The following is a 26360-nucleotide window of genomic DNA, read 5'->3' on the forward strand; positions in this document are numbered from 1 at the left end:
GGTTAGATTTAGCCTCAAGGGCTGATGATTGGTTATCACATATCTCGGTCAGCCAATCCGGGGGCAGAATAGGGCGGGCTCACCCTGTCCCTGACTCGAACTACGGCAGGCCTCAAGCAACAAGTTATGGAAATATATCATTAAATGAAAAAAAAATGTATAAAATAGTGAGAGGGGGAAAAAAGCGTGTGAAATGGCAAGTGTGGCGTGAGGCGTGTGAAGAGGTTAAATTGCGTGACTCTCACTCTCAAAGGGTGAGACTTGGCAGCTCTGACAGACACTGTGTTTTTTCGGAGATTTTGCTTCATAAAATGGTTTCGAGTAGTTTCAAATCATCATTAAAACAAGTGCTGCTTATAAATACACACATATCATTTATTTGATCTTAACTGGACACATTTTGAATAATTAATAGGATTATTTTACTTTTGCAATAGCCTACGTATACTAAGATGCATACAGGCTGCTTATTGTATGTAGACACCCAAAAGCAAATACCTGCTTAAACAATATTTTGAACGCATTACTTTGACTTGTAACAGAGTATTTTTACTCTTTGGAATTTCTCATTTTAAATGAAAAATCTCAGTACTTCGGATTTATTTATAATGACAACGTATCATCATTTTTGAGTGATCACTAAATTGTCGCAGCCAGCAGAGGGGACTGTCACTTTTCCCTCTCTATTAAAATGCTTCCCCACCCGCCATCTTTGTTATGGGCAAACAACGTCTGGCGATGACGTAGAGATGTTCTCTTGTGTGATTGGTGGAAATGGGTCATGCCAAAGGTCACGTATATTTGGCGCTCTTCATTCACTAGTAATCTGGCGCGTTTTTGAAAGAGCAAAATACGTGAAGAAGAAACATGTTCTTGAAACCTTACTCGGAAACAATGTGGATTATAACCGTTTAACGCTTTCCTTGGTGCTTTAATATGTCCGTCGCTGACATGTTGGAAATGTTTGGACCACTTTTGGAAGCTGTGAGGAGCGGAGTGTGTTTGAAAGTAGCTTCCATTGAAGTCTGCTAGCTTGTTGTTTTACAGAGACATTTATAAGTCTGGTGGCAACACACACAGCTGTCCGTCTCACACAATGAATTTATATTGTTTGTTCACATTCTCGGGGAGGTGAATAAGTAAGAGAAAGAAGAAGACGAAGTTGCAGAAAGTTCTGTTTTTATTGGTAAGTATTTTCCTTTATTTGTATACTTGCTCGTCATTTGTTACAAACACTGGAGGAAGAAGCAGTTAGGCACAGAGCGCCATGTCAGGAATAATAATGATGCTAATGTCAGCTGTTCCTGGCTGTCCGTGACGCCTATACGATTTATACTAATATGCTGTTTATAAACACTTCATACTGACTTTGCTTCACCAAAACTGACTTCTTGCATTGTTTGGTATTATTGCTTTTTTACAGTACTGTTTTGTGTAGGACTGTACACTGTCGGATACCATGGCGGTAAATTGACTAACACTAAAATGTATTGATTTGATCATTTGTATATTGTTATTTGAAACATCCAAATACATTTTTACATTAGAGTGTTGTGTTTTTTCACTTTTCTGTTGAAGCAAGAAAGATAATTGAAATCTATAATAATAATAATAATAATAATAATAATAATAATAATTGCCGTGTTACTTTTGATAAAGCTTCCTAACTTCTCAGGCAACTTGTTTTTATGGCATGGGATTTAGACCACTGTACTCATTTGAATATAATTAGAGTTCCTCTCTGCTTTGCTCTCCAAGTACATAACAGTATTTCCCTTTTTGATTTAGGTCTCTTCAAATGATGGCTGGTGTTGTGACTATGGCATCTGTCATTGAGGACTTTGACACCCAGGTATGTCTTTGACACAGATCTGTCCCATATCTAAAATGCAAAGCAGCTTTTGGAAAGTGTTCTTATTATTTCCTTTTGCATTATGTAGTTGATCATTTTGTCACTCCTTTTACAGCCTTGCAAGAAATCTCACAAAGATGGCGGCAATCCTGTTGTCAAGACGATCAAAAACTACTTCTCTCCTGTGCCCAAGCCTGAGGAGAAACCCTTTTCTCCTCCGCGTTCCAACAACATCATGGACTACTTTAACCGTAAGGCTCCGTCCTCTAAAGAAAAGACCAGCTCACCTGAACTGTCAAAAGAGAACTGTCGGACTTCTCAACCTGCTGGAAAACACACCAGCCCAGAGGTAGCAGTGAAAAAGCCATCACAGAAACGGACTAGAAAGGCCAGCAAAGTTGCAAGAAAACTTGTGGAGGCTGAAACCATACGTTTTACAGAGGAACCAAGCTGCCTGATTGTAGAAGAACAACATGAAAGCAGAGACTCGGCCTCAGCAGCCATCAGCAGCTGTGGTGTTCTTAACAGTGATACAGCAGCCCCGATCGCCCAGTTTAGTGCTGAGACCTGTATCACTGGGGGGGAATCGGAGAGTAATACCACTAAGACTGTCAGTGTTGAGCAGGCTGAAGAAGATGGTTCCAAATGTGGAAACGGTGTCAAACCTAATCTGGAACCGATTGGTATTGAATTATCTCCAATTGTACCATCAAAAGATAAAGCAAAACGAGTCAAAACTGTGGCACGGAATACTAAGAAGGCGAAGCACTCGGAACCAGAGGAGAACGAGAGCTCCTTGTGTGATGTTAGTATGGAAGTCAATTTGGATGAGGCCTCTCAGTTAAACCACAGCACTGTCACGGTCTCCTTTGAGGAATTTGTGCGGAACCAGGACAAGAGAAAGGGTGCAGAGGACAAAGAAGATGCAAGTGAAATCACACCTGAGGCAGAAGGAATAGCCTCTGACCAACTGGAGATCCTTAAAGCAGAGGAAAATGTTCTTTCAGGGGTGTCGCCTTTCCATGTCTCGCCCCGAACTGTCACCATCCAGGCAGAGGTGCATGTAGTCTCACCTAACCACGAAGTAGCCAAGGCACGAGGAAAGTTAGCTACAATCTTCAACAGGAGAAAAGGTCAGATGAGCCCTGCAGAGGTTGTATCATCTCCTCACACAGAGTCCGGACACCAACTTCCTTTTGCCTCTTTGTCTGTCAAGCGTAAATCTAACGTGGTTCTTCAAGAGGAAGACTTGGAGCTGGCTGTGATCGAGAGTGAATCCACACCAAGGAGCAGCGAGGCAGTGAAGAAGCAGTTCATGGCTGCCTTCAAACAGCCCGGTCTGGATGGGTCCAAAAGCAAGCCTGGAAAGAGCCAGGGCAAGCAGAAGCAAGCTGGAGAGAAAGCTGCGGATGATGCAGACAAAGCTGCTGAAGAAGTAACTCCAGCCTCTGCTGAGCAAGTGCCTGCCGCCATGCAAGAAAATAAAGTGGCTAAAAAGAAACAAGCAAGAAAAGGCAGAAAGAAAGCTAAAGAAGAAAAGGATGCTCCACCTGCTGCTGCTGAAGCTGAAGAAACAGCGGCCATAGTTGTTGAGGTTGATGATGAGCCTCCCATCACTTCAACTCCGTCCGTCCCAGAAGCGAGGAGATCCAGGAGAGAGGGGGCAGTAAGGCAAGCTCCCGAAGCCCCCCCAACATCCCCTATCAGGAAAACCAAGAAACGAAACAAGTCAAAGGATGCTGCGGCTGCTTTACCTGCGGACGTCCCTGCACACAGCCCTGCACATATTTCAACCTCAAAGACACGCAAGTCCAAACATGGAGTCTTCTTATCGGAGGTTGTGTGCCCACCTGACACAAAAGAAAGTCCAATAAGGTGAATGATGATTATTTATTTATGATTGTATGTATGTACTGTTACACATGCATTTATACACACCTGTAACCGATTTACTTTCACGAAGGTTGTCATGTTTGGTCTCTTAGTGAAACTGTTTTAAAGAGTTCTAGATTCAACTGCATGAACACTTAAAGGTGGGGTAGGTAATTCACTTCAGAAACACTTGTTGTTATATTCCATGGAATGCTCTTAACATCCCGATAGCAATGAATAAATTAAATGCTTTGACAATAAATACTGGTACATAAAAAAATGTCATCTCTGGTGATGTAAAAAGCACGACCAATCATCTGAGCCGGCCCGGCTAAAATAACTGGATGGCCTACCTGCCTGTCAGCCTTCCATCTGTGCACAAACCTATCTCGTGCCCTCATTGGTCATGTGCACGTTCATGTGTGTTGGAGGAGGGGCTCTGTAAGGAAGTCTGAAGGAAGGGGCAGATGTTTTTTTGTGTACTTTCAAATTCTAGTGCACTCGAGCTCGATTCTCCATTCTTACCTACCCCACCTTTAAGGATGTAGTTTGTGGTGCTGTTGAATAATATTTGATCATACAGGAATGTGTTTCTGTTGTTTAGAGTACTCTCATTGTATAAACAGAATAGAACAATTATAGAAACACTTATCACTCAAATATAATTGAGCAGCACTAAGAACTACATTCTCTGAAATTCATCATATATAAACATCTGTCTTAAACACAGTTTGTGCTAAAACTGAACATCATAACCTTCATAAACGTAGCATTTATCTACAGACTGTTCTGTTCCGGGTGTTTATGCAAATGTGTGGTCATGTTTTTTTAAAGATTGCTGTTTTTTTACGTTTTAATTCAATGTTGTTGTTTCCTTCGAAAGGATCAGATTTACCAGAGTCCATAGAAATGTTCCCAAGTCCAAGGCTGACAGTGAAAGTAGCACCAACACCTCTTTAGCTACTAAAGTAAGTACAATTGTGTTTTTTTTACAGATCAATAAACGTAATGAATTTATTACCAAATGGAAAAACACATTTGAATATTTTTTAAATGTGGGCTGTAGATGATGGAGTGGTTTTATTTCTTTCAGCCATCAAAGGACTCTAAAACAAGGAAGCAGGCAAAGAAGTTGGTGAAGAAAGCCAAAGTGATTCAGCAGAGTAAAAAAAATGCAGTCAAGGAGAAGGGCACCTTAAGGCGTTCGTCTCGAACTGAGGCCGCCTCCTACAACAAGAAGATGTACTGTGAAGGCGAGGTACAGTGAAAGGCCACAGGATGAATCGCACTGTAGTGAACGGGATGGTTCACATCAGCGCTGCTCGATTATGGCAAAAATCATAATCTCGATTATTTGGGTCAATGATTGTTAAATGCGATTATTCATTGACTTTGAAAACATCAATTTATTGGAGAGAAAAAATGTGAACAGTATGTTTTTAACAGTTGATTACCCCGAACTTTAAGTATAATTCAACTGAAAAAACAAAACAAAAAAAAGTAATAATGAAAAAATAATCGTTTTATTTACGATTTTAATTGAGCAGCCCTAGTTTACATTATAAATACATGAAGAGTCAATGAAACGCCATGACGAAGATAATCAAATACATGTACATGTAGCATCTTTTGATTATTTCACATTGTGTATTATCTTTCCATTTTTCAATTGCACATTAATTAGGGCTGCTCAATTAATCGCAATGACGATTTTGGCTTGCAACGATTATGAAAACAACATAATAAAAAATAAAACGATTATTTTTTTTATTTTTTTTTATTGGTTTTTCAGTTGAATTATACTTAAAGTTCATTTTATAAACATAATCTTCACATTTTATTTTTTTCAATAAATGGATGTTTTCAAAGTAAATGAATAATCGTTTCTAATAATCGTGATATCAATTATTGACCCAGATAATCGAGATTATGATTTTTGCCATAATCGAGCAGCCCTAACATGAATGCATAAACACAGACTAGCACACATTAGGGTAGCAACCTTGTTACAGTTACATTGACCCTGTGGAAACATGCGCAATTTATTATTCACCATCAAATCTTTTAGCACCATCGGTTGTCCTTCCTTTGAGAAAGTGCATTTTAGCTCAATATGAAGCACGTGCAATCACACAACCCTCAATGGCAAAGCAGCTTAATAAAGCATGGTGTGGAATAAGTGTTTCACTCTTCTTTGGGATTTCTAAACGTAATAAGCAATAAAACCATTTGATCATATTTGAACAGTCGCCCCATGAGCTGTACATAAACACTTGGGCCATTTAGGGACTTCCACAATGGGACAACTTTATAAAAAATGTACGCCAAAACTTAATTTGTGTATTCACTTGTTTTTCTTATCTTTGTTGTTTCAGAACTCTGTCATCTGCGTGGAGAACGAACAGACGGTCACTCCTCAGACGGCAAAAGAAAAGAGTAAAAGCAAGAAGCATTTACGGAGTCTGAATGAAGTTCTGGGGAAAGCTTCCTCTGCCAAGACTAGCCCAGGTAGTCTTTCGTATTTTGAATCACCGTTTTCTGTTCAGCATTTCTTTTTCAAATCTCTCTGAATACAAAATGAACCACCAGAAAGTGTCTGAATCCATAACCACAGACTTGAAAACATTGGTGTGTAATCATCTGATTCATATTTACATCCAAAACTTTACTTATTCTTTGAGCATCACAACATGTTCCAAACGTATAACCTTAAGCAACACACTTTGTATTACTCGAATGACTTTTCATCGTCCTTTTATTTTCTTGATTGGAATTGCAGAAATATAAACTCAGTTGATCCTTATGTTTATGGTTTTCATAAAGCTTAGGTTGGCCATATGTAACAAGTACAATCTAGGAAAGATGACCGATTGGTAGGTAAGTAGGCCGTACACATGTGGCAATAGCTCACGACAGGCCGTGGTATATGGTCGTTATATCACAGCTAAGGGGCGTGGTTACAACACTAACAGCTAGTGAACATATTAGACAGAGAGCGTTGATCCATTATTTGGCTATTTATTTACATATATTTGTGTTGCTGTTTATTGTGCACCCACTGAAAAACTGTCCAGCATCAGTAGCATGGCTTACGTGGTCACTTGTATAGGTTGAGGTTGTTCTAGGCTGTTGCTTGGCGTGGCGAGAATATTGCTCCACTTTCTCCGGTCCCCGAGATTGCGCTTCCAGTAGCTCTGGAGAGAGCTTTCGCACCTGTGGCCACTAACGGTCATAATTTCTCTGCTTTGTTTCAAGACCCGCATCAGAAAGCTTTTGGATGGTGCTACTTTTCCATTTGGTCTACCTGCTCTTCACGTAGCTCTGCATGTCGTAGTTTAGGTGCTTTCTGGAGATAGGCACTGCTCAATCCACTCCTCCATAGTAAGGCCCCCCCGGAGGTCGAAGTTAACCTTAAATGTTTCCATCTTACGCTTTGTTAGTTAGTTAGTTTCGTAACGGACGTAATGTAACGGTTGTAACGGTTGTAGCTTTTCTCAGACGCGGAGGGATACTGACTTGTGAAAAGTAACTACAGTTCTACCCGTGATATACGCTCATTATATCACGGCTAAGAACCAATCAGATTGCTTGATTTGACTTGTCAGTTTTATAAGTGGGTAGTATAGGTGAGTGTGGATGTGATACACCTATACTCCTGGAAGTGAAGATAACCAAACAATATACTGAGTCACAGCTCTCAAATATGGCAGCCTACAAATATCTGACTTTGTGCTCTCTGTGATATCACCAAGTTTACCACGAACAATAGAAATGTCTTCTAACGGTGTGGTATTTTTCCTCCTCCAAGGCTCCAAAGGGGCCGCGCTGGGCCAAGAGAAGAAGGTCCCCGCAGTGATTTCCATCTTTGATGAGAGCGGCTCTGAAAACTCCAAGGATGACGAGCAGTTCAGGGCGCGCAGAGATTTCTTAAAGAGCGGCCTGCCCGAGACCTTCAGGAAACAGATCGCCAAGACAACTGCAACCAGAGAGGCCTACTCGCTGTCCTCCTCCTCCTTTCAAACTGTTACTCACATCCAGCAACAACCACAAGGTGAGCTGTTCCTTCACAGACATACAAAGGTTTTCATCTCCATTGGACATTTCTTACACTTCATTTCAGAGACACATTTTAATCTCACCTCACATTATTTAATTGATAACTTATAATAAGTGTATGGATTAATAATGCAAAACATCATTTAACTCATGATTTATTTGTACAGATTACTTGCATTCAAATGATGTCTTTGTAGATATCACAAGCTACCCCAAAGAAATAGCCCTACCTTCAGCAGCTGCAACATATTAAAGTATTGATAACTTGAATTCAATTATATAATATACATTATTCTGAAATGAGCCAATTGTCCAAAAGCTAAAGGGTTGGTGCAAATACTTGTACTTTTGTCGCTATAAATACATTTAGACGATAATACTTTCTAATGCAGGACTCTAACCGGCAACAGAAAATGTCTACACTGTAATATTGCTGCTTTTACTTACATATATGACTTAATGTATTATTCTTTTTGTTAATAATGACTGGTAAGTTGATAATGAATCAAGACAGGGACGATTAAAACCTGTTTTTGTTGTGTTTTGACAGACTGCCCCCTTTGGAGCTTACTATGGCCCGAGTCTTCGTTACTGTGTCACCTGAAAGAGCTTTGGAGCCAAACACCAAACCCTCCACCTGTGAGCGGCTCCCTCTGTGTGAAGACACAACCAGACCCAAGAGCCTTTTGTCAACGGGTATGCTGTATTTATTTATATCTGGTTTAAAATGGCTACCTCTCTGCAAGTATAGCTGTGTTGTTTTTACAAAGAATTTAAAAGGCTTAAATGCTTATTTGTCTACAATGTGTGTGTCTTGTGCTTTGTAGTGTTGTTTGATTATAACTTTGTATCCATCAGCTACAGTGGGGTTAACCAGCGGACCCAGTATTAAATAAAAGTACATTTGTTCTTTGAAGGGTTCTGGCTGGAGGCCTGAGATCTCTGAAAGTGTTCGCCGGCTTCTAACGGAAGAGATCAGCACCGCTAACCCTTCCTTCGATGTTGAGATGTTCATCACTCGCTTCCTAAAGAGACACGCCGACCACCAGCAGCAGGGCACGGCCTCAGGTCAGTCTGACAGGGAGTGATTTCACTTGAGACAAGAGTTTAAATGTTAAGTTTCAAAGCATCAGGTTGCAGTTTATTTCAGGCTGGGTTAAAGGAGAGGTGTCATGGCCATTTCCACTGATCATAATTCCATTGTTGAGGTATACTAAAATAGAAAAATACTGTGCAATCTTCCAAACTCACATTGGTTTTGCATACAGCATCTCTGTAAAGTATGTGTATTCAGCAGTATTCACTTTCTCCACTAAACGGCTCGCTGCAGCTCCCCCCCCCGCCCACCTCCGTGATTTCCTTATTTAGCGATACAAAGCCAAACTCACCCTGAGCACACACAAAGTCACAGCCGAAATAAAACCAATAAGTGTGGCTTGATATTGAGTAAGAAAAAGGTTTATAGGTTGATAAACGCTGTGAGAATGGGTCTGCAGAGAGAATTTCGCGCAATCCCAACTGTCTGTTATCAGCCTGCAGCCAGGGAGCAGAAATCAGCAGAGCTGCCTGCACTGAGTGTGTGTGTGGATTAGTCAATTTGGACCAATCAGCGGGGGCTTAACGTAACGGCTCCACGGATTGGCCCATTTAATTCTGGGTAGGTGCTTACGAAAGCACGTACCCGGAACTAAATGGACCCGGAAGAATCAAATGACGATGACGTCTCGATGACGTTTCACCAACGAGGCGTTTTGGGGAGGTATTTTCTGTTTTAGAGTTTTACTCGCTACAGGGTGTACTTTGAGGGTTTTGACTCTGCACACTGTTTACATGCAGCAAAACCTTCATAAAACACAAGGGGACGGGTAATAACCGGAAAAGCATGACATGTGACCTTTAAAGCTTGACGTCATGTAACATCTTGACTGCATTAAGTATTGACCCTGTATTTCTGCGTCTACAGGAAGAACAGTTTCTTGAATGTTCATGAATGTTACATATATCCACATTTTCAAATCAGTTCAATTAATGTTTACAAATGAGCCAAAAATAAGTACATCAATCTAAAGATTCTCAACATCCTGTGCATGTCACTAGACCCTGAAGCTGAAACCAGAGTCTCCAGCACCACACCGCCCGCTGAACCAGTAGTAGGGAAGAGGAAGAGGAGGGATGATGAGGGGGAATCGACCGCCAAGCTGGCCAAGAAGCAGCGCGCCAACTGTGCCGAGGAAAAGGTTTCGGAGCCCAAGCCAACGAAAAGACGAGGACGCCCGAGACGAGCTCAGAGATCGAGGACAGAGGACGCGGCCAATGAGAACTCAAAGCCTTCAGCCAAAAGTGCTGCCTCCCCGTCTGAAGATGACTCTGTGGTTGAGGTCGGTGACTCGCCTGTCGGAGAGATCGCTGGGAAAAAAGGTGAGCTACTACATTTCATGGTCTCCCCCATCTGATTGATATCTCTATCTACTCAGTGTGCAAACCTACAATAATACGGACAATCAATTAATGGGAAGACATTTTTTAATTTTCCTTGTAAAGCTATTTTAAAATCTATATTGTTTTGGTGCGAGTTGCAGTGTCACTATCCAGAAATCACGATTTTGTTACTAATCTTTCAAACCTTCTTTTAAGCTGTTTCATATAAGAACTATTTTCTTTTTACTAAACAACACTTATCAACCGTATCCTCGCACGGAAAGGAGCATCAATCTACTCCTGAGCGAGAGGCTTGAGCTCAATTATTGGCGTGTGTCGTTTGGTATATAAAAGATAGATCCAGTATTTTCTTTTTCTTTTAAATGTGTTACTGACATGACAACTTTCATACATATAAGGAGATCATTTGTGTGCTCATTGTTAAAATAGGTGCTGAATTGATCCAGTTGTTGTCTGTAAACTTCGTTGGCTGTTGTCAGTAATTAACCAATGATTTGTTGATCAGATGTGATGAAAGAGGACGTCCTCTGGACGGACAAATATCAGCCCCAGCACACCAGTGACATCATCGGCAACACCGCCTCAGTGAGGAGGCTGCACAGGTGAGGAGATGAAACTGCTTTCTTTTGACTAAATAACTATTATTTTTACATTTGAAGCTTTTAATGATTTCAAATGGAACTTTGAATTTAATATTTACTTGGTTTTCACAATTAAAGATCTTTGAACAAAGTCCAAACTACTTTTTTTATGAATATAACTTGTCTGTCTCTATTTGTATCTGTTAAGCAGGAGAGCAGTTTTTTTGACTGCAGTTAAAAAGTAATTTTTAAGGCTAAAAAGAAAAAGGTAGGAAAAATATGATGGAATCCGATTCTGCAAATAGTACCATACTATCACTATGAGGGTAGCCGAACCCTTTTCTGTGCAGATAACGCATGTTTTGAATGAAGCTTCGAACTAGGCTGAACAGCCCTAAAGAACAGTAAACAATGTATTTGCTTTAAACTGTATCTCTTTCATTGTAACTGCAAGTTACACAAGTTTGCACTGTATGTGTGAGAGACCACTTTTGTTATTGTCTCAGGAACTTTGGGTTAATATTACATGTTTTTGTTCTTATGTTCAGCTGGCTGAAAGAATGGAAACTTCGTGCAGATCGGGAAGAGAGAAAAAATCAGAAAGAGAAGAAACGGGAGGAAAGCGGAAATGGTAGGAGATTAGATCATTTGTTCTCCTCATAACTTCTCTCTGGTGGATGGGTGTGCTGACTGCATGGTGGCTCTTTGTGTCCAGACTCAGAGTGGGACTGCGGAGAGGAGGACTCTCAGGATGGAGAGGACACGTTGTGTAATACGATGATCATCACCGGACCCACTGGAGTAGGGAAGACTGCAGCGGTCTACGCCTGTGCCCAGGAGCTGGGCTTCAAGGTACAGAAGCTTCAAAGTACACAACTGTAACATCTGTGAAAGAATTGTCTTCACTTCCTAACGTCCTCTCTGGTCTTCCAAGGCGTTTGAGGTGAATGCTTCGTCTCAGCGCAGCGGCCGTCTGATCCTGTCCCAGCTGAAGGAAGCCACTCAGTCTCACCAGGTGGACAGTCAGGGGGTCAACGCACACAAACCCACCTACTTCAACAACTACAGCACAAGCAGCAGCGCTGTCCCTCTCAAGCCTGGATCCTCGCCCAGTACGTACAGACACTCACGTTTATAGCACCAGGTCTAAAGGATTTGGGGGGTTGTGATTTATGCACGTTTGGGGAAACTTTGAGAATGACAATAAAGTTTAAATTATTTGTTTTTGGAAACAACTTGAGTGCACTTTCAGAACATACTAGGAAGAAAACAACCCCAGGTTAGCATCAGACCGGAGCTGAAGAGCTTAGTTGAATGGCATTTGGTCTGATACAATATTTAAATCATGTTTAAATGTAACGTATTAGATCTGAAGCTATGAACCAAAAGTCCCTAAAGGTCACAAGAGTTAATGGATATTCTTGTTATCACCTTTTTTTGGTAGTGATAAATTACAGCAAAACCTAAAATAAGATATTTTAGTTACTAAATTGATTGTTTACGTAAAACTTTTGGAAGTTGATCACTGATTATTTTCTTTTTTCTTCCAGGAAAGTTTAACTCTCCTCGCAGGGTGGTTTCCTCTCCCAGGAAACATCCGCAGTCCCCAAGAGTTGCTCGGAAAGGAAACCTGGCTCCAACCTCCTTAGCTAACTTCTTCAAAATGGGTCGACCCACCGATGTGGAGACACCCAACTCCAAGAAGAATGAACAAACGGGTACATTTCACCTTCAATGGGCCAATTGTTGACTCATATAATGATTTAACCTTCATGAAAAGTTATCAGCGCTTTAATAGTAAGACTTTTGAACATTTCTTCCTCTGTCTCCTCCATCGTTTCATATAGCTGCTTCCAAGAAAGTCATCAAAGCAAAAGAATGTGCCATCAAGCCCAAAGCCCCTGCAGTGGATTCACCAGCAGCTACCACCACCCCTAAAGAGAAGAACAGTGAAGAACAGAGCAAGAAGACGGCCACCTCGCTGATCCTGTTTGAAGAAGTGGATGTTATTTTTGACGATGACTCAGGGTTTCTAGCTGCCATCAAGACTTTTATGACGACTACAAAGCGGCCAGTTATCCTCACCACCAGCGGTGAGTAGAAGCAGAAAGGTCAAATGATATTTACGCTCTGTCGGGACTTCTGAGTTCAAATCTAATCCTGCCTGTTTTGTAGATCCTGCTTTCAGCTCCATGTTCGATGGCGACTTCGAAGAGATCCTTTTCAAAACACCCTCAATGGTGAGTGGATGGTTTCTAAACCTTGATGTTGTGTTTGGCTTATTGACTGAATGTGGTGATTTCATTTTTTTAATTTATTCTACTAATTAATCCAAAACAAATATATATATATAATTCATACACACAAAGATAAACAAAATGAGTAGAAGCGGAAGGGCTGAAGCATAGCTTATGGGAAGTAGCCCTCCCGTGAATCATCCTAATATAACATTGGCATTATTGCGTAAAAAACGTATAGAAATTAAGGAGTACAAAGAAAGCTGGGGGAAAAATTCATGGAGGTATGAAAAAAAAAAAAAATGCATATATATATGAAAACTAGATATAGGGTCATTTTCTGCACATGTCAATAGCAGTTGACTATCTTTTTTGAAAAGGAAAATACTATATATATATATACAGGACTGTCTCAGAAAATTAGAATATTGTGATAAAGTTCTTTATTTTCTGTAATGCAATTAAAAAAACAAAAATGTCATACATTCTGGATTCATTACAAATCAACTGAAATATTGCAAGCCTTTTATTATTTTAATATTGCTGATTATGGCATACAGCTTAACAAAACTCAAATATCCTATCTCTAAATATTAGAATATCATGAAAAAGTATACTAGTAGGGTGTTCAACGAATCACTTGAATCGTCTAATTAACTCGAAACACCTGCAAGGGTTTCCTGAGCCTTGAAAAACACTCAGCTTGGTTCAGTAAACTAAATCACAAGTATGGGGAAGACTGCTGATCTGACTGCTGTCCAGAGGACCGTCATTGACACCCTCCATCAGGAGGGTAAGACACAAAAAGAAATTTCTCAAAGAGCAAGCTGTTCACAGAGTGCAGTTTCAAAGCACATCCACAAAAAGTCTGTTGGAAGGGGGAAATGTGGCAGGAAACGCTGCACAACCAAGAGAGATGACCGCAGCCTTAACAGCATTGTGAAGAAGAGTCGCTTCCAGAATTTGGGGGAGCTTCAAAGACAGTGGACTGAAGCTGGAGTCCAGGTATCAAAAGTCACTGTTCACAGACGTGTCCGGGAAATGGGCTACAATAGCCGTATTACCATGGTCAAGCCACTTCTGAACTCAAGACAACGGAAGAGGCGTCTGACTTGGGCTAAGGAAAAGAAGCACTGGACAGTTGCACAGTGGTCCAAAGTCCTCTTTTCAGACGAAAGCAAGTTTTGTATTTCATTTGGAAGTCAAGGCGCCAGAGTCTGGAGAAAGGCTGGAGAGGAGCAAAATCCAAGTTGCTTGAAATCCAGTGTGAAGTTCCCACAGTCAGCGATGGTTTGGGGAGCCATGTCAGCTGCTGGTGTTGGTCCACTGTGTTTCATCAAGCCCAGAGTAAATGCAGCTGTGTACCAAGAGATTTTAGAGCACTACATGCTTCCGTCTGCTGAAAAGCTCTATGGAGATGAGGAATTCATTTTCCAGCATGATCTGGCACCTGCCCACAGTGCCAAAACCACCAGTAACTGTTGTACTGACCATGGCATTACTGTCCTCGATTGGCCTGCAAATTCCCCTGACCTGAACCCCATAGAGAATATGTGGGGTATTGTGAAGAAGAAGCTGAAAGACACCAGACCCAACAATGCTAATGAGCTAAAGGCCGCTATTGAAGCATCCTGGGCATCCATAACACCTCAGCAATGCCACAGGCTGATTGCCTCCATGCCACGCCGCATTGATGCAGTAATCCGTGCAAAAGGATTCCCAACCAAGTACTGAGTGCATTAATGGACATTTTCAAATGTTTGATTGTGTTTTGCTGTTATAAATCTTTTTTTTTTTACTTGGTCTGAGGAACTATTCTAATTTTTTGAGATAGGATTTTTGAGTTTTCTTAAGCTGTATGCCATAATCAGCAATATTAAAATAATAAAAGGCTTGCAATATTTCAGTTGATTTGTAATGAATCCAGAATGTATGACATTTTTGTTTTTTTAATTGCATTACAGAAAATAAAGAACTTTATCACAATATTCTAATTTTCTGAGACAGTCCTGTATATATATATATATATATATATATATATATATATATATATATATATATATATGCATATAATAATATATGAATATAAACATTGTGAACACTTATTTTCAAGTGATTTTCTTTACATTCATATGTTCACACATACACAGAATATACATCAGCACCATATGTTCAGGTGTATAAGTACACAAATGCACTCATATACACCAATACAAATATTACAAGGCAATTTCCTGGGCTGAAATAATAATTCAACCGCATAACGATGAAAAGAAATAATAATAAAAAAATTATAAAAAGTAATGTAAACAATATTAAATAAATAAACAAACCGAGAAGTTATTATTTCTAAAAAAAATAAAAATGATTCTGGGAATACCCAATATTTAGCTAGCTGGATTAATCTGCAAATATATTTGTTTTGATTTGATTGATGCAAATAAAGTATGAGAGGTCAGATGTATGTAGTGTTTGTGCACCAGTCAGTTATGTGTTGGTCCTTCTCTCCCTGGTGCAGTTGGATGTGAGCAGCTTCCTGCAGCTGTTGTGTCTGACGGAGAACGTGAGGACAGATGTGCCGGACATCAGCGCTCTGCTCAGACTCAACGGATGCGACATCAGGCAGAGTTTACTGCAGCTGCAGTTCTGGACGCGCAGCGCAGGAGGCCGCCACCTGACCAGGCCACTGACACACAAAAGTGGTGAGCTCTATTTCTTTTTTAGTGTGTCAAAACATCTTTAATCTTTCTTCTTGATCAGGAGGGAGATAGGCTTTTCCATCCCTTCTGTATAACTGCAATAAACTGATTAGCTACAAGTCGCCAAGTAAAATAGAACAGAAGAGCTTTTTCTGTTGACCAAAGTCTAGACTTACAACCAAGCATTTGCTTCCATGGCATGAGTTGAAGGTCCCAATCCGCACAGCAACAGGTTTTTATTGATTTTTAGATTTGAACTGACTTGTATTGTTTCTCCGTGACAGTTTTATATTTATTATGTTTTTTACAGCATAATTGAATTTCTATCTCGTCATTTTGTATCCGCTGTGTAGAAATCATTTTTATAAATGACTTTTTTTAACCTGATGTTATTTTCCATCTCATTCGCAGAGCTAAAGCCAGAGGCTGACGAAGAGGCGGCAGGGGTCACTCTCCCTCCCTGTGAAAGCGGCTGCACAGAGAGCATGCTGGGTCTTCTGAATGTGGAGCCTGAGAGAGACATGTGGGAGCTGCTCAGGGTAAAACATTGCATTACCTAATACACGGCTTAGATGAAGAACATGTAACCAAGTTGAGGCCTTGATTCACCCTGTATGTGTTGTCAACAGGGTCCGGGCGAGGAGACGTTACGCTGGGAGCTTCTGACTCACTGCAAGCATCGAGGAGTGGACCTGCTCTATTCCAACATGGAGACTCTCTTACCTCTGCCACACACACAGCTGACTACCTCCACATTCAAACCAGAGCCATCTGTCTCTGCAGCACAAGAACACCCTGCTGATCCAAAAGAGCTACCATCACATACCAGGTTACTACAAACCTCAGAGTCTGCAGATTGCTCCGAAGACAGCAGCCCAGTGAAGATATCCCACAGAATGAAGAAGAACAAGAAGCGGCACTGTCAACCTGAAAGGGACGGACTGAACTCCGACTCGGAGTCAGAAGACGGCTTTCTACCCCTCTGCAAGCCGCAGGGCGCTCCTCAAGCCAAGGAAGAAGTCAAGGAGACTTTGGTTTCCCAGAAGGTGAAGAGAAAGCCTCTGACTCCAGAGGAGAGGCTAAAAAGTCTCCCCGTCTCGCAGTGTCTAGACTCAATAGCTGACTTTTTCGACAACATGTCGTACATGGACTCCTTGCTTGTTGGGGGTGACGAGCGCAGAAATATGTCCTCGATGGGAGCGGTGCTGAAAGACGGGATGACCGATGAGTCGCGGCTGGAGTCTGACAGTGAGAGCTGGATGAGAGCAGAGCGCATCATGGAGATCCCTGCCGCTGTGGAGGCTCTGAGCTTCAACAGGTGTCGGGCCGCAGCAGTGGAGGCCTGGAGGAGAGCCCAGCAGCTGCAGGGGGAGCTGGGAGAGCAGGCGGCAGCAGAGCTCACCCTGCCTGTAGCTGCTCATTGTGAGGGTTACCGCTTCACCCAGGACGGCCCCTGTCAACTACAGTGAGTCATGCTTGTCCTTTCACCGTTTCAACTTTTTATAAACTAATGCACTGTGGCGTAGGGCTGTGCAATTAATCTTATTTTTAATTTCGATTGCAACGATTACGAAAACAACGTAATCAAAATAAAACGATTTTTTTTTTTAAATTAAAAATAATAATAAATGTAATTACTATTTTTTTTTTCTTTTTTTTCTCATTGTTTTTTCAGTTAAATTATACTTAAAGTTCAGGGTTATCAACTGTTTAATAAACTAGTTTTTAATAATCGTGATATCAATTATTGACCAAAAATAATCATGATTATGACTTTTTTGCCAGAATCCCACAGCCCCACTGTGGCGTAGTCAACATGGTCACGGTCAGACATTGGGCACTGAATGAACAAATTCTAACCCCGACCAGTTAAACCTCTGAACCCTTTAGCTCACCCTGAACCCTTTTCACAAAAATATACAACTCCTTATGGAAACAGCAAAATAACAGCTAGAAATGGGGATATCTCAAAAATGTCTTTAGTGCAGAATAATAGTTGTAATGCCATAAATCATACAAATAATAAATACAAATGTTTCACTTTGCCTTTCCCAAATATTGAGATCTCACCATGTCTAAAGTGTATAACGATATATATTTGTAAAAGCTATACTTGCATCCTCTCGTTTCCTCCCATCTCTGTTCCGGGTCATCTTATATGTTGTTAGTTCTCCTGCTGAAGTGCTTGTCTCCAAAGATTAGTTCAAGGACATCTGTTGATGTTTTTAAAATGTCTTGATATGATGTGTTATTTTTGTGGGGAAAAAATAAAAGATTATTTTCAAAGCGACAGAAGGGGTTCCGGGGCTCACACGGACCAGTTAAGATAAGATATACTTGATGTTTGGGCTTCGACGCCACAATGCAATCATAGATCATCATAAATAGACTCAATGCATAAAACGTTCAAAGGCTGATGAAGTGTTTTGATGTGTTCCAGGATGGCCCAGCGGAGGAGGGAAGTGATGGACAGTCTGATGTTCAGAGGAGTTTCTGGTACTCTGGGAAACAGACCAGCCGCTGCTCTGGATTATTTACCCGCCCTCCGCACCGTCTGCAGATCAGAGCAGCTGAAGGAGCAGGGCAAGGTTAAACGAAGGTGAGCATGCAAAAACAATAATAAGCTATGTACTTGGCCAAAAGCACTAGGGTCTGGGTTTAAAGCATGGATGTATTTTAAGAACTGAATACGACCGAGGTAGGGCCTCATTCAGTCCTATGAGAACTGCTCTGGCTCATGAAGACACAATGGCCTGACGCTGTCGAGACTAAAACTTCACAAATTACCCATCATGCCTCGCTGTCGAGAGCACAAATACCCGTATGTGCGCTCATAGAGCATGCACAGTTGATTTTTCCGTTAAGCCCCGCCTCTGATCTCCCGCTCTCGGCTCAGTACGATGAATGGAGAGAGAAAATAAATCTGGATTCAGCTTTTAGCGCATTTTACAACTTTTAAACCCTAATGATATAAATAAGGGCTATAAAAGTGTTCTAACTGGGTCGTTTATTTAGTTTTTAAAAAATGATATACTGATTTACAGACGTCTCTTTCCCAATGTAACTCAACGGGAGAAAGTGTTTTTGGGCCCAGTGACGTCACGGACAAGTTACTGCTGTTTAGGCCACTACGAATATTTGCCTCAGTGTCCGGCAAACCTCCTGGGGGCTTGGTTTAAATTTATGATGTAGGATTTGATTTTGACACAAAGTGCATATAACTGACGGACTACAAATACATGTGTTAAAGTGTAAACAGAAGACTCTAAGCTGTTTTTTTCCCTCCTCTAGGTTCCTGCACTACCTGGAGGCAATCCACCTCGGTCTAGACAAGAGAACTCTGCGACTCCTGGCTGAAGACTTCCCCTGAACGACTGAGGGGAAAGCTCCATATGAATTGGCTATTTAATTGTAACACTTTTGTTTTTTCTGTCTGCCCCTTTGTCTCTTTTGATTCTGAGCAGAGGTGTGTGTGCACAATGGATGCCGGGTGAGGTTTCCACATATTTATTCCAAGATGGAAATGATTGAATCACTGAATACAGAACATGTATTCTCACCTGAAGGGGCCACAGCTAAATCACCTCAAATGTTGTCACATCTTTAGAATGCACTAAAGAGTTCTACTTTATATAATGTTTGTAATATTGAGCGCTGCTGGAGTGTGTTTTTGTAAAGTTGTGTTTTATTCGTAGAAGCCTCGTTTATAATTTTCTTTTGGAAATTGCTTTTGAGGCGCAAATATGTTTCATTGAAGATTTGTATTGGATTCACATGTAAAATAGAGCTTGTAAAGGATGGTATACATTGTTATTCTCCACGCAAGAACACCTTCACACAGTGACTTTTTTTAATTTGTTATTTTTTGCTTGTTTTTTAACCTTAAATATGTACACATTCACAGTGGATTTTTGTTTTGACCAAATAAAGGTTTATAACAACTCAATTAATAGATCTCTCATCGTGTATGTGCTTGAGGTGAGATAATACAGTCAAAAACATGTTTCATGCACTGGTCAATTGTTAGGGTTAGAAAAGTGGAGGAAAGTCATTACTATTACATTTTTGTTTTAGTCACTTCGTTTATTTGCGTCTTAACATTTTTCCTAAAATCACCAAAAGTCAGCTTTAGACAATGCATTTGCATATATAAATATAACATTTCCGAAAACTTGCAATGTAAACATTTGTTGTCTTAATACAACTAATGAACTGCGAGACTTTCATGAAGATGAGTATTTTTTACTTTATTATTCTCATACGTTGAGGAAGAAATCTCCACCAAAATAGCACAAACTTTCCAGCTCCATTTCTATCTATATTCTGAAGGTTTTGTTCATACATCTTTTTAAACCCTTAATTATTGAATATTTGCTTCATAAAAACATGGCTGTTGATAGTATTTTCTGATCTATGTCTACAAAAAATATACGCAAAAATACTTCCTAATAATTCAACGAACAACAATAAAATGTTTAACCTAGCTTCATCAAATGATAAGATGTTTGACAAAATAAGACAATTTCTCATTTACATGTTGCAAATATCAGATAAAACCAAAACAAATTAAGTGGGTAGTGTTCATGGTGACAATAGTTATAAACTTCACACAGTCTACGGTTAAAGGTCCTGCAGTGCAGTCCTGGGATGATTCAGTGAGACTAAACGGTGGATGGTATTTTGGAGGCAGGCACAAATGGTTCATTACGCTAAATGCGCAAAGCCTGTAAATTCACTGCAGTGGTTTGATCGGTTTCCGCAAAGACTCAGCGTTTTTTTTTGTGAAACCACTTTGCACAGAGAGATAATCTATTAAAGGACAACCCCCAGTGACAGAAAGGTCAACAGGTCCGCACCCGCTTCGTGTTTTAACATTCAAAACGTTTCTTATCTGTCACATGTTCCAGTTTGTAGATGCATTTTGCCGCGCGTAAAACCATGTGAGCAACATGTTTAGTTTAGAAAACAAGATTCTTTGTCTAAATTTAGTCGAGACCGTGACCTTATACCAAAATGGCAAACCATGAGCGGAACACAAATATTGTACTGGAACTTATAAAGCTGCCGGACAACAGCCGGTGTGCGGACTGCGGGGCTCCTGGTAAGCAACTGTTATATTAACACACATTACACGATATTTTATCTATATTATAAGCTTATTTCAAATATTTAAATGTAAGATGCAGAGCCAACACCCTTTAGATAAGAAGAAAAAAAGTAAGCTTAAATCTGATATTTCAATGCAGTTGTGTTATTGTCAGGTGACTGTGAATGTAATTCTGTCAATGCAAACAAGGCTGATTTACCAACCAGGGAAAGTGGGCAAAAGCCACTCTTGTGGTAGTTTGATTTACTCTAATGTTGTATGGGGAAATGCACACTGATGCATGATGTAAGTCCACGTGTAGCATACAAAATAAAGTGTCGTGCATAAACCACTTTCTTTTGTTCATTCAACTTGATAGCAGTAATATCTTCATAACATCAGAATCTTAAAAAAAAAAAAGTTACATTACAGCTTAACACAGGTACAAGATGTAAAACATGATAAATAGATGACGTTAAGAAAACAATAAGATTAAGAATATATTTAAAAGACAGGCTATTCCAGTAAAGAAAAACAGCGTAAAAGCCAGGACAATCTAGCCTTGAGTGTTTAATGTTAGTCCCACTTCTTCTGCACACCTCAGATCCAGAGTGGGCTTCCTACACGCTGGGTGTGTTTGTGTGTCTGAACTGCTCTGGCATCCACCGCAGCCTGTCCAACCGGGTCAAATCCATAAAGCTGGACTACTGGGATGATAAGATGGTAGAGGTACTGTCCCCCTGCCTTTCTTTTCAAATGATTGATCCAGTAAGATATTCATTCTTCAGGTGAACTGTAACCTTCAGGTGTGTCTTTTTTTATTAAGTTCATGACGTCCAATGGCAATGCCAAAAACCGAGCTTTGTACGAGAAAGCTGTTCCACCATATTACTATCGGCCCAAGGAAAGTGACTGTGTGTAAGTAACTTTTGACAAAAACTGTCTTAGAAATGTAATATTTTATTATGTGCGCCAAGTGCTGACAATGCAATGCCACAACAATAGTGCAACTCACTGTAGAAGATGCATTTCTGCTGCTAATTCAAAGCTTAATGATTCATTTCCTTGTAGTGATACTGCAGCTTATAATAGCCACTGTTTGCAGAAGTGTGTTTTGCCTGTCTAAAAATATTTGTATGTCTGTCTCTTGAACCGCAGCGTCTTAAAAGAGCAGTGGATTCGGGCTAAATATGAAAGGATGGAATTCACAGGAGAAACCAAGTATCCACCATTATCTTACACCACAGGTGACGTTTTCACAGTTTCAAACACACGCCTACTGCAGAACAAAAACCCTTATCAGCCTGTTGTCGTTATTCTACAATGAACAATATGGTTCCTCATGCAGATGAGAACCGTTCAAGAAAAACCTGTTCTTTGCATTACAAAACAGCCAGGAAGTGAGAGCTGGACAGAGTTTTTTCTATATGTTTACCTGAACCAAACTTTAATAATTTTAAGACCCGGGTGTATTGCCTCATCTTTGACCCAGTACACTTTTTGTTTTTGCATTATTACCAGGTTTCTATGAAGGGTTGCTTTGGAAAAAAGGGAAAGAGAACGCACAGTTTCTGAAGAGGAAGTTCGTACTGTCAGAGAGAGAATTTACTCTGACCTACTACAACAAGGAAAATGTGTGTTTCCTGCAGCTTTTACACATTTAATCTGCACTGTATGCCATACACAAAACCACTATTTTAATATATCTTACATGTGTAATCTAAAAGCAAGTGTATTGATATTATCTTTTCCAATCTAAAGGAATATATTGGCTCTTTTGTAAGAGGGTTTGAGTTATCTATAGTCAGTGTAATATCTACAGTAGATTGAAGTCGGCACTTTGGTGCATTCGTACTAAACCTTTAAAACAACAAGTCACTTAACGATACAAACAAACAACCTTAGTTCCTCATGACGCCCTACTTCAAAAAATCAGAACTATCCCTTTAACCCGCAGTGAAGTGCTTCAGGCTAAATGCTAACATTCTCCGAATGGCATGGTTAGCATGCAGGTTAAATGTTTACTTCGTTCACCATCTCAGTTTGGTGTTCAGCATGCTAAGGTTTGTTAATTTGCACTAAAACAAAGTACAGCTGAGTTATTACAGTCCAGACCAAAACGTAGGACTGGCCTGGCTACAACAAATGAGTTGCATTTTTATTGATTAAGGTTTTCTATCCTTACTACTAACTCTGCTCATCTATTTGTGATCCAGGAGTCCAAAGGTCCTAAAGCTTTAATCTCCATCAAGGATATAAACGCCACTTTCCAACCAGAGAAGATTGGTCATCCCAATGGGCTGCAGATCACCTACGAAGACGACGATCACACCAGGAACCTCTACGTCTATCACGAGAATCCTGAGGTGGGAATGCTTAATCATCGAAAGCATAAATATCAGTTACCAGAAATGTTTGTACTGATTTTTAAAAGCTACGTTTCTGTGCCTTTACTGCAGGAAATAGTGACATGGTACAATGCTATTCGTGCTGCTCGCTATGCATACCTGAGGACAGCGTACCCGACTGGGAGGGATGCAGAAGTAAGCATCAAACCTTCTCAAAACCATAATGACTGACAAGATGATGCACATTAACATGCATGAAAAAGCACACTAAATGCAGTGGAAATCTACGGCAATAAAGCGACCTTTTTGTCTCTTTTTGATTTATGTTTTAAAGCTTAACACACAATTTTGTCTCTCTGTCAGCTGATACCAAAGATAACAAGAAACTACCTCAAAGAGGGCTACATGGAAAAGACAGGGCCATTGGTAAGTTGGTAAAGAACCAAACATTAAATATAAATATGATTTATTTGTACATTTATATTGTCAGCACTTGAAAGCAGCTTTGACTTATGCATGCAATGAGAAAAGCACAGTCTTCACTAGCAGAGTTGGTGTTGTTAGACAGTAGAAACACAATGAGGGTTTTTTGTTCCTCTTACATACTCACACAAATTACACACACAAATGTAATTATCTCTTTTGTAAGAATGGATATAAGGAGCTAAGCTATGGAGTCGAAGCTTGGGCAGAAAATGTGCCAATTTACCCAGTACATTTTCAAGTGAAGCATTACATGTTTATTTAACAGCAAAAGGAGCCATTCAAAAAGAGGTGGTTTGTTTTGGACTCTCAAAACAGGAAGCTGTTCTACTTCAAAGGCCAGCTGGTGAGGAACTCTCTTTATAACCCAATGCTTTCTTTAATGATGTTTGTCAAGCACTTGAAACAACCTTTATGTGTGTCTTGTTTTCATCACTGTGAACGTAGGATGCAGAGGAGTTAGGGGTGGTGTTCATCGGCACAGAGAAGAAAGGTTACTCTGTGAAGGAGTGTGTCCCAAAGCATGCTCAGGGAAACAAGTGGAAGTGGGGTGTCATGGTGGAGACACCTACGCGACAGTTTGTCTTCATGTGCGAGCAGGACAGCGAGCAGAAGGAGTGGCTGGACGCCCTCAAACTGGTCCTGTCCAGACCCATGTCTCCACTGCACCAGTAAGCAAGGCCAGAACATACTAAGCTAAGATAAGCCTTTATTGATCTTAGAGGAACATTTCAGGTTTAACGGCTCAGAAATAAGTACCAGTAAATGAGAAAAGAATACAGGAATACATCAAATATACAAATGGTTTAATAGAAACTTTAGCAATTAAAGGAAAACTTTGAAAAACTGAGGTCCTGACAAGTTAAAGTAACGAGGTCAAGTGTCACTATGGTTAATAAAAGTAAAAATACTGATAATATAATAAAATAACAAAGTAAAGCAGTTGAATTACAGTGCAGTTGTACAGTGCAGTTCTACAGTGTAGTGACGTTGCCATGCACAAATCCATGCTACTAATGTGCTTAATACAAAAATAAAAGAGTTACTCAGTAGTTTTGGTTCCTGTTGCAGGTGGTTTTCTAGTCAACCACAGCATTAATCATTCATGTGCAGTTAGATTATGCTCTATTGTTTTGCTTTTTTTCTCATTCCAGTTGAAGCCAACCTCAAGTATAAAAGATGAACTACAGACTGAGACACGTATGTGAACAGAATCTCTGGAGGAAGACTGCAGGGTTTTAAAACACTTTCAAATACTGCAGTGATCTGCTGTACCTGGGCCGTTTCAGCACTGATTTAGATCTAGTGTCACTTCTTATGACCCTGGGTCATTATGCAGGTGGTGCCCGTTAGCTGATTGGCTGCCTTCGACAGGCTGATTGGTCCTCCTGAAGAGACAGGAGCATTTAACCTGCAGCCACCAGTTCCTCTGCCCTCTCTCTCATCGACCTCTCCTACTCCCAACTGTCTGTTGTAGAAAACCTGATCTATTGTTCTGTGTGGTTAAATCGAAAGATTACCGGTCCTTTTGTACATTTTGGTATCTTTGTAAAGATAAGCTAATTTAATCTATCTTGAAAGACACGCTTTGCTTTGCCCAGGAGTGCGAAACCCTTTTCTTTTGTTCATATCCTGTCTTCTCCTGTTTTTTCGTTAGGTTAGGTAAAAAGCCTGTATTTTATTTTACTTATTTTGTTAGGCAAGATGTATGTATGCCCAGGGTTATTTGTTTATGTGGGTTGTCTCGCCTCCTTTAAAAACAAACAGGTAATTCCAATTACCTAAGGCATTTTTCAGTCTCAATGTCCATTTCTTCGGAGTGGGGAGAGTGCAATTTTGTGCTGCGCCTAGGTTCCCCTAGACCTGGGCGTTACACACTTCAACTGACACACTCATGCTTCATCTGAGACTTCAGGAAATACTGTATCATTATGTGAAAATCCACACTTATAAACTGATGACTGCAACCGCTTTATGGAAGTTTTTTAAACAAAAATTGAAAACATCAGGCTTAACATCGCCAAAGCCTCCTCAAACCAATCTGCCTCTCCACAACATCCTGTACTTGCTCCATCAAATGCACCAGCCCTAAACTGCTTCAAGGAGGTCACGCAAGCTGAGCTTTCAAAAATCATCTCAGTATAGACTTAGACTTAGATCTGATGCTTCATCTGAGACTTCAGGAAATACTGTATCATTATGTGAAAATCCACACTTATGATCAAAAACCGTTGACATGAGATGAACACATATGTATTGTATCATGCTGTTTTTACCATTTGATATTTTTACGTTTCTTATTTTCTTACAAATATGCAAATACTGTAATATAACATTACATATTAAACATATTCAATTACCTAATTCCCTGATTTGTTTTATCTTTTTTAACAAACAGCAGTTGAATATTATTCTACAGTATTATTATATTAATATATAATGTAATATTATTGCAAATGCAACTTATTAAATCATGATAATGTTACTATACTTTGTCTTGAACTTTAGTGCAATGATGATTGAAACATGTTTATTATTATCGACATAAATAGTAGCTGCTCAGTGAATCTGTTTACATTTGATATTTATTCTGATGTTTAGTAAATGTTCAGTTAAATTAGATAAGATGCATCCATAAACACAACATACATGTCCATTAATACCAATGTCCAATAATACGCAACAAACGGAGAAAAACAAGACAATA

General features: G+C 40.0%; 2 protein-coding genes across 4 annotated transcripts; both read left to right on the top strand.

Moving 5' to 3' along the window:
• Positions 1-766: 766 nt before the first annotated feature.
• On the top strand, positions 767-19682 carry atad5a (ATPase family AAA domain containing 5a). The gene is made up of 22 exons (XM_079646469.1): positions 767-1186; positions 1789-1852; positions 1968-3727; positions 4608-4692; positions 4818-4982; positions 6100-6232; positions 7533-7775; positions 8331-8476; positions 8698-8848; positions 9878-10198; positions 10725-10821; positions 11349-11431; positions 11516-11652; positions 11735-11912; positions 12351-12518; positions 12648-12893; positions 12976-13040; positions 15556-15739; positions 16148-16275; positions 16366-17201; positions 18177-18335; positions 19028-19682. Exons 2-22 carry the CDS (start codon positions 1799-1801, stop codon positions 19104-19106), a joined length of 5418 nt encoding a protein of 1805 aa, XP_079502595.1. The 5' UTR covers positions 767-1186; positions 1789-1798; the 3' UTR covers positions 19107-19682.
• An 887-nt stretch (positions 19683-20569) lies between these two features.
• adap2 (ArfGAP with dual PH domains 2) lies at positions 20570-26017 on the top strand. 3 transcript variants are annotated; one of them, XM_079646806.1, is made up of 12 exons: positions 20570-20837; positions 21427-21551; positions 21649-21740; positions 21981-22069; positions 22344-22456; positions 23039-23188; positions 23282-23365; positions 23534-23596; positions 23922-23999; positions 24101-24324; positions 24808-24853; positions 24993-26017. In XM_079646806.1, exons 1-11 carry the CDS (start codon positions 20750-20752, stop codon positions 24809-24811), a joined length of 1110 nt encoding a protein of 369 aa, XP_079502932.1. In that variant the 5' UTR covers positions 20570-20749; the 3' UTR covers positions 24812-24853; positions 24993-26017. The 3 variants fall into 3 exon arrangements, with proteins under 3 accessions (XP_079502932.1, XP_079502931.1, XP_079502933.1); XM_079646805.1 differs by having other exon boundaries at positions 24808-26017; XM_079646807.1 differs by lacking the exon at positions 24101-24324.
• Positions 26018-26360: the final 343 nt, after the last annotated feature.

The sequence above is a fragment of the Notothenia rossii genome (assembly GCF_949606895.1).
Source record: "Notothenia rossii genome assembly, chromosome: 8".
Classification (NCBI taxonomy): Eukaryota; Metazoa; Chordata; class Actinopteri; order Perciformes; family Nototheniidae; genus Notothenia; species Notothenia rossii.

Excerpts from the sequence above, each read along its gene's own strand:
- atad5a (XM_079646469.1), top strand. The coding sequence starts at position 1,799 with ATGATGGCTGGTGTTGTGACTATGGCATCTGTCATTGAGGACTTTGAC. Across the intron at positions 11,432-11,515 it reads ACGGGAGGAAAGCGGAAATG|ACTCAGAGTGGGACTGCGGA; the intron begins GTAGGAGATTAG and ends CTTTGTGTCCAG. Across the intron at positions 13,041-15,555 it reads TTTTCAAAACACCCTCAATG|TTGGATGTGAGCAGCTTCCT; the intron begins GTGAGTGGATGG and ends TCCCTGGTGCAG.
- adap2 (XM_079646805.1), top strand. The coding sequence starts at position 20,750 with ATGGCAAACCATGAGCGGAACACAAATATTGTACTGGAACTTATAAAG. Across the intron at positions 21,552-21,648 it reads GGGATGATAAGATGGTAGAG|TTCATGACGTCCAATGGCAA; the intron begins GTACTGTCCCCC and ends TTTTTTATTAAG. Across the intron at positions 22,457-23,038 it reads CCTACTACAACAAGGAAAAT|GAGTCCAAAGGTCCTAAAGC; the intron begins GTGTGTTTCCTG and ends TTTGTGATCCAG.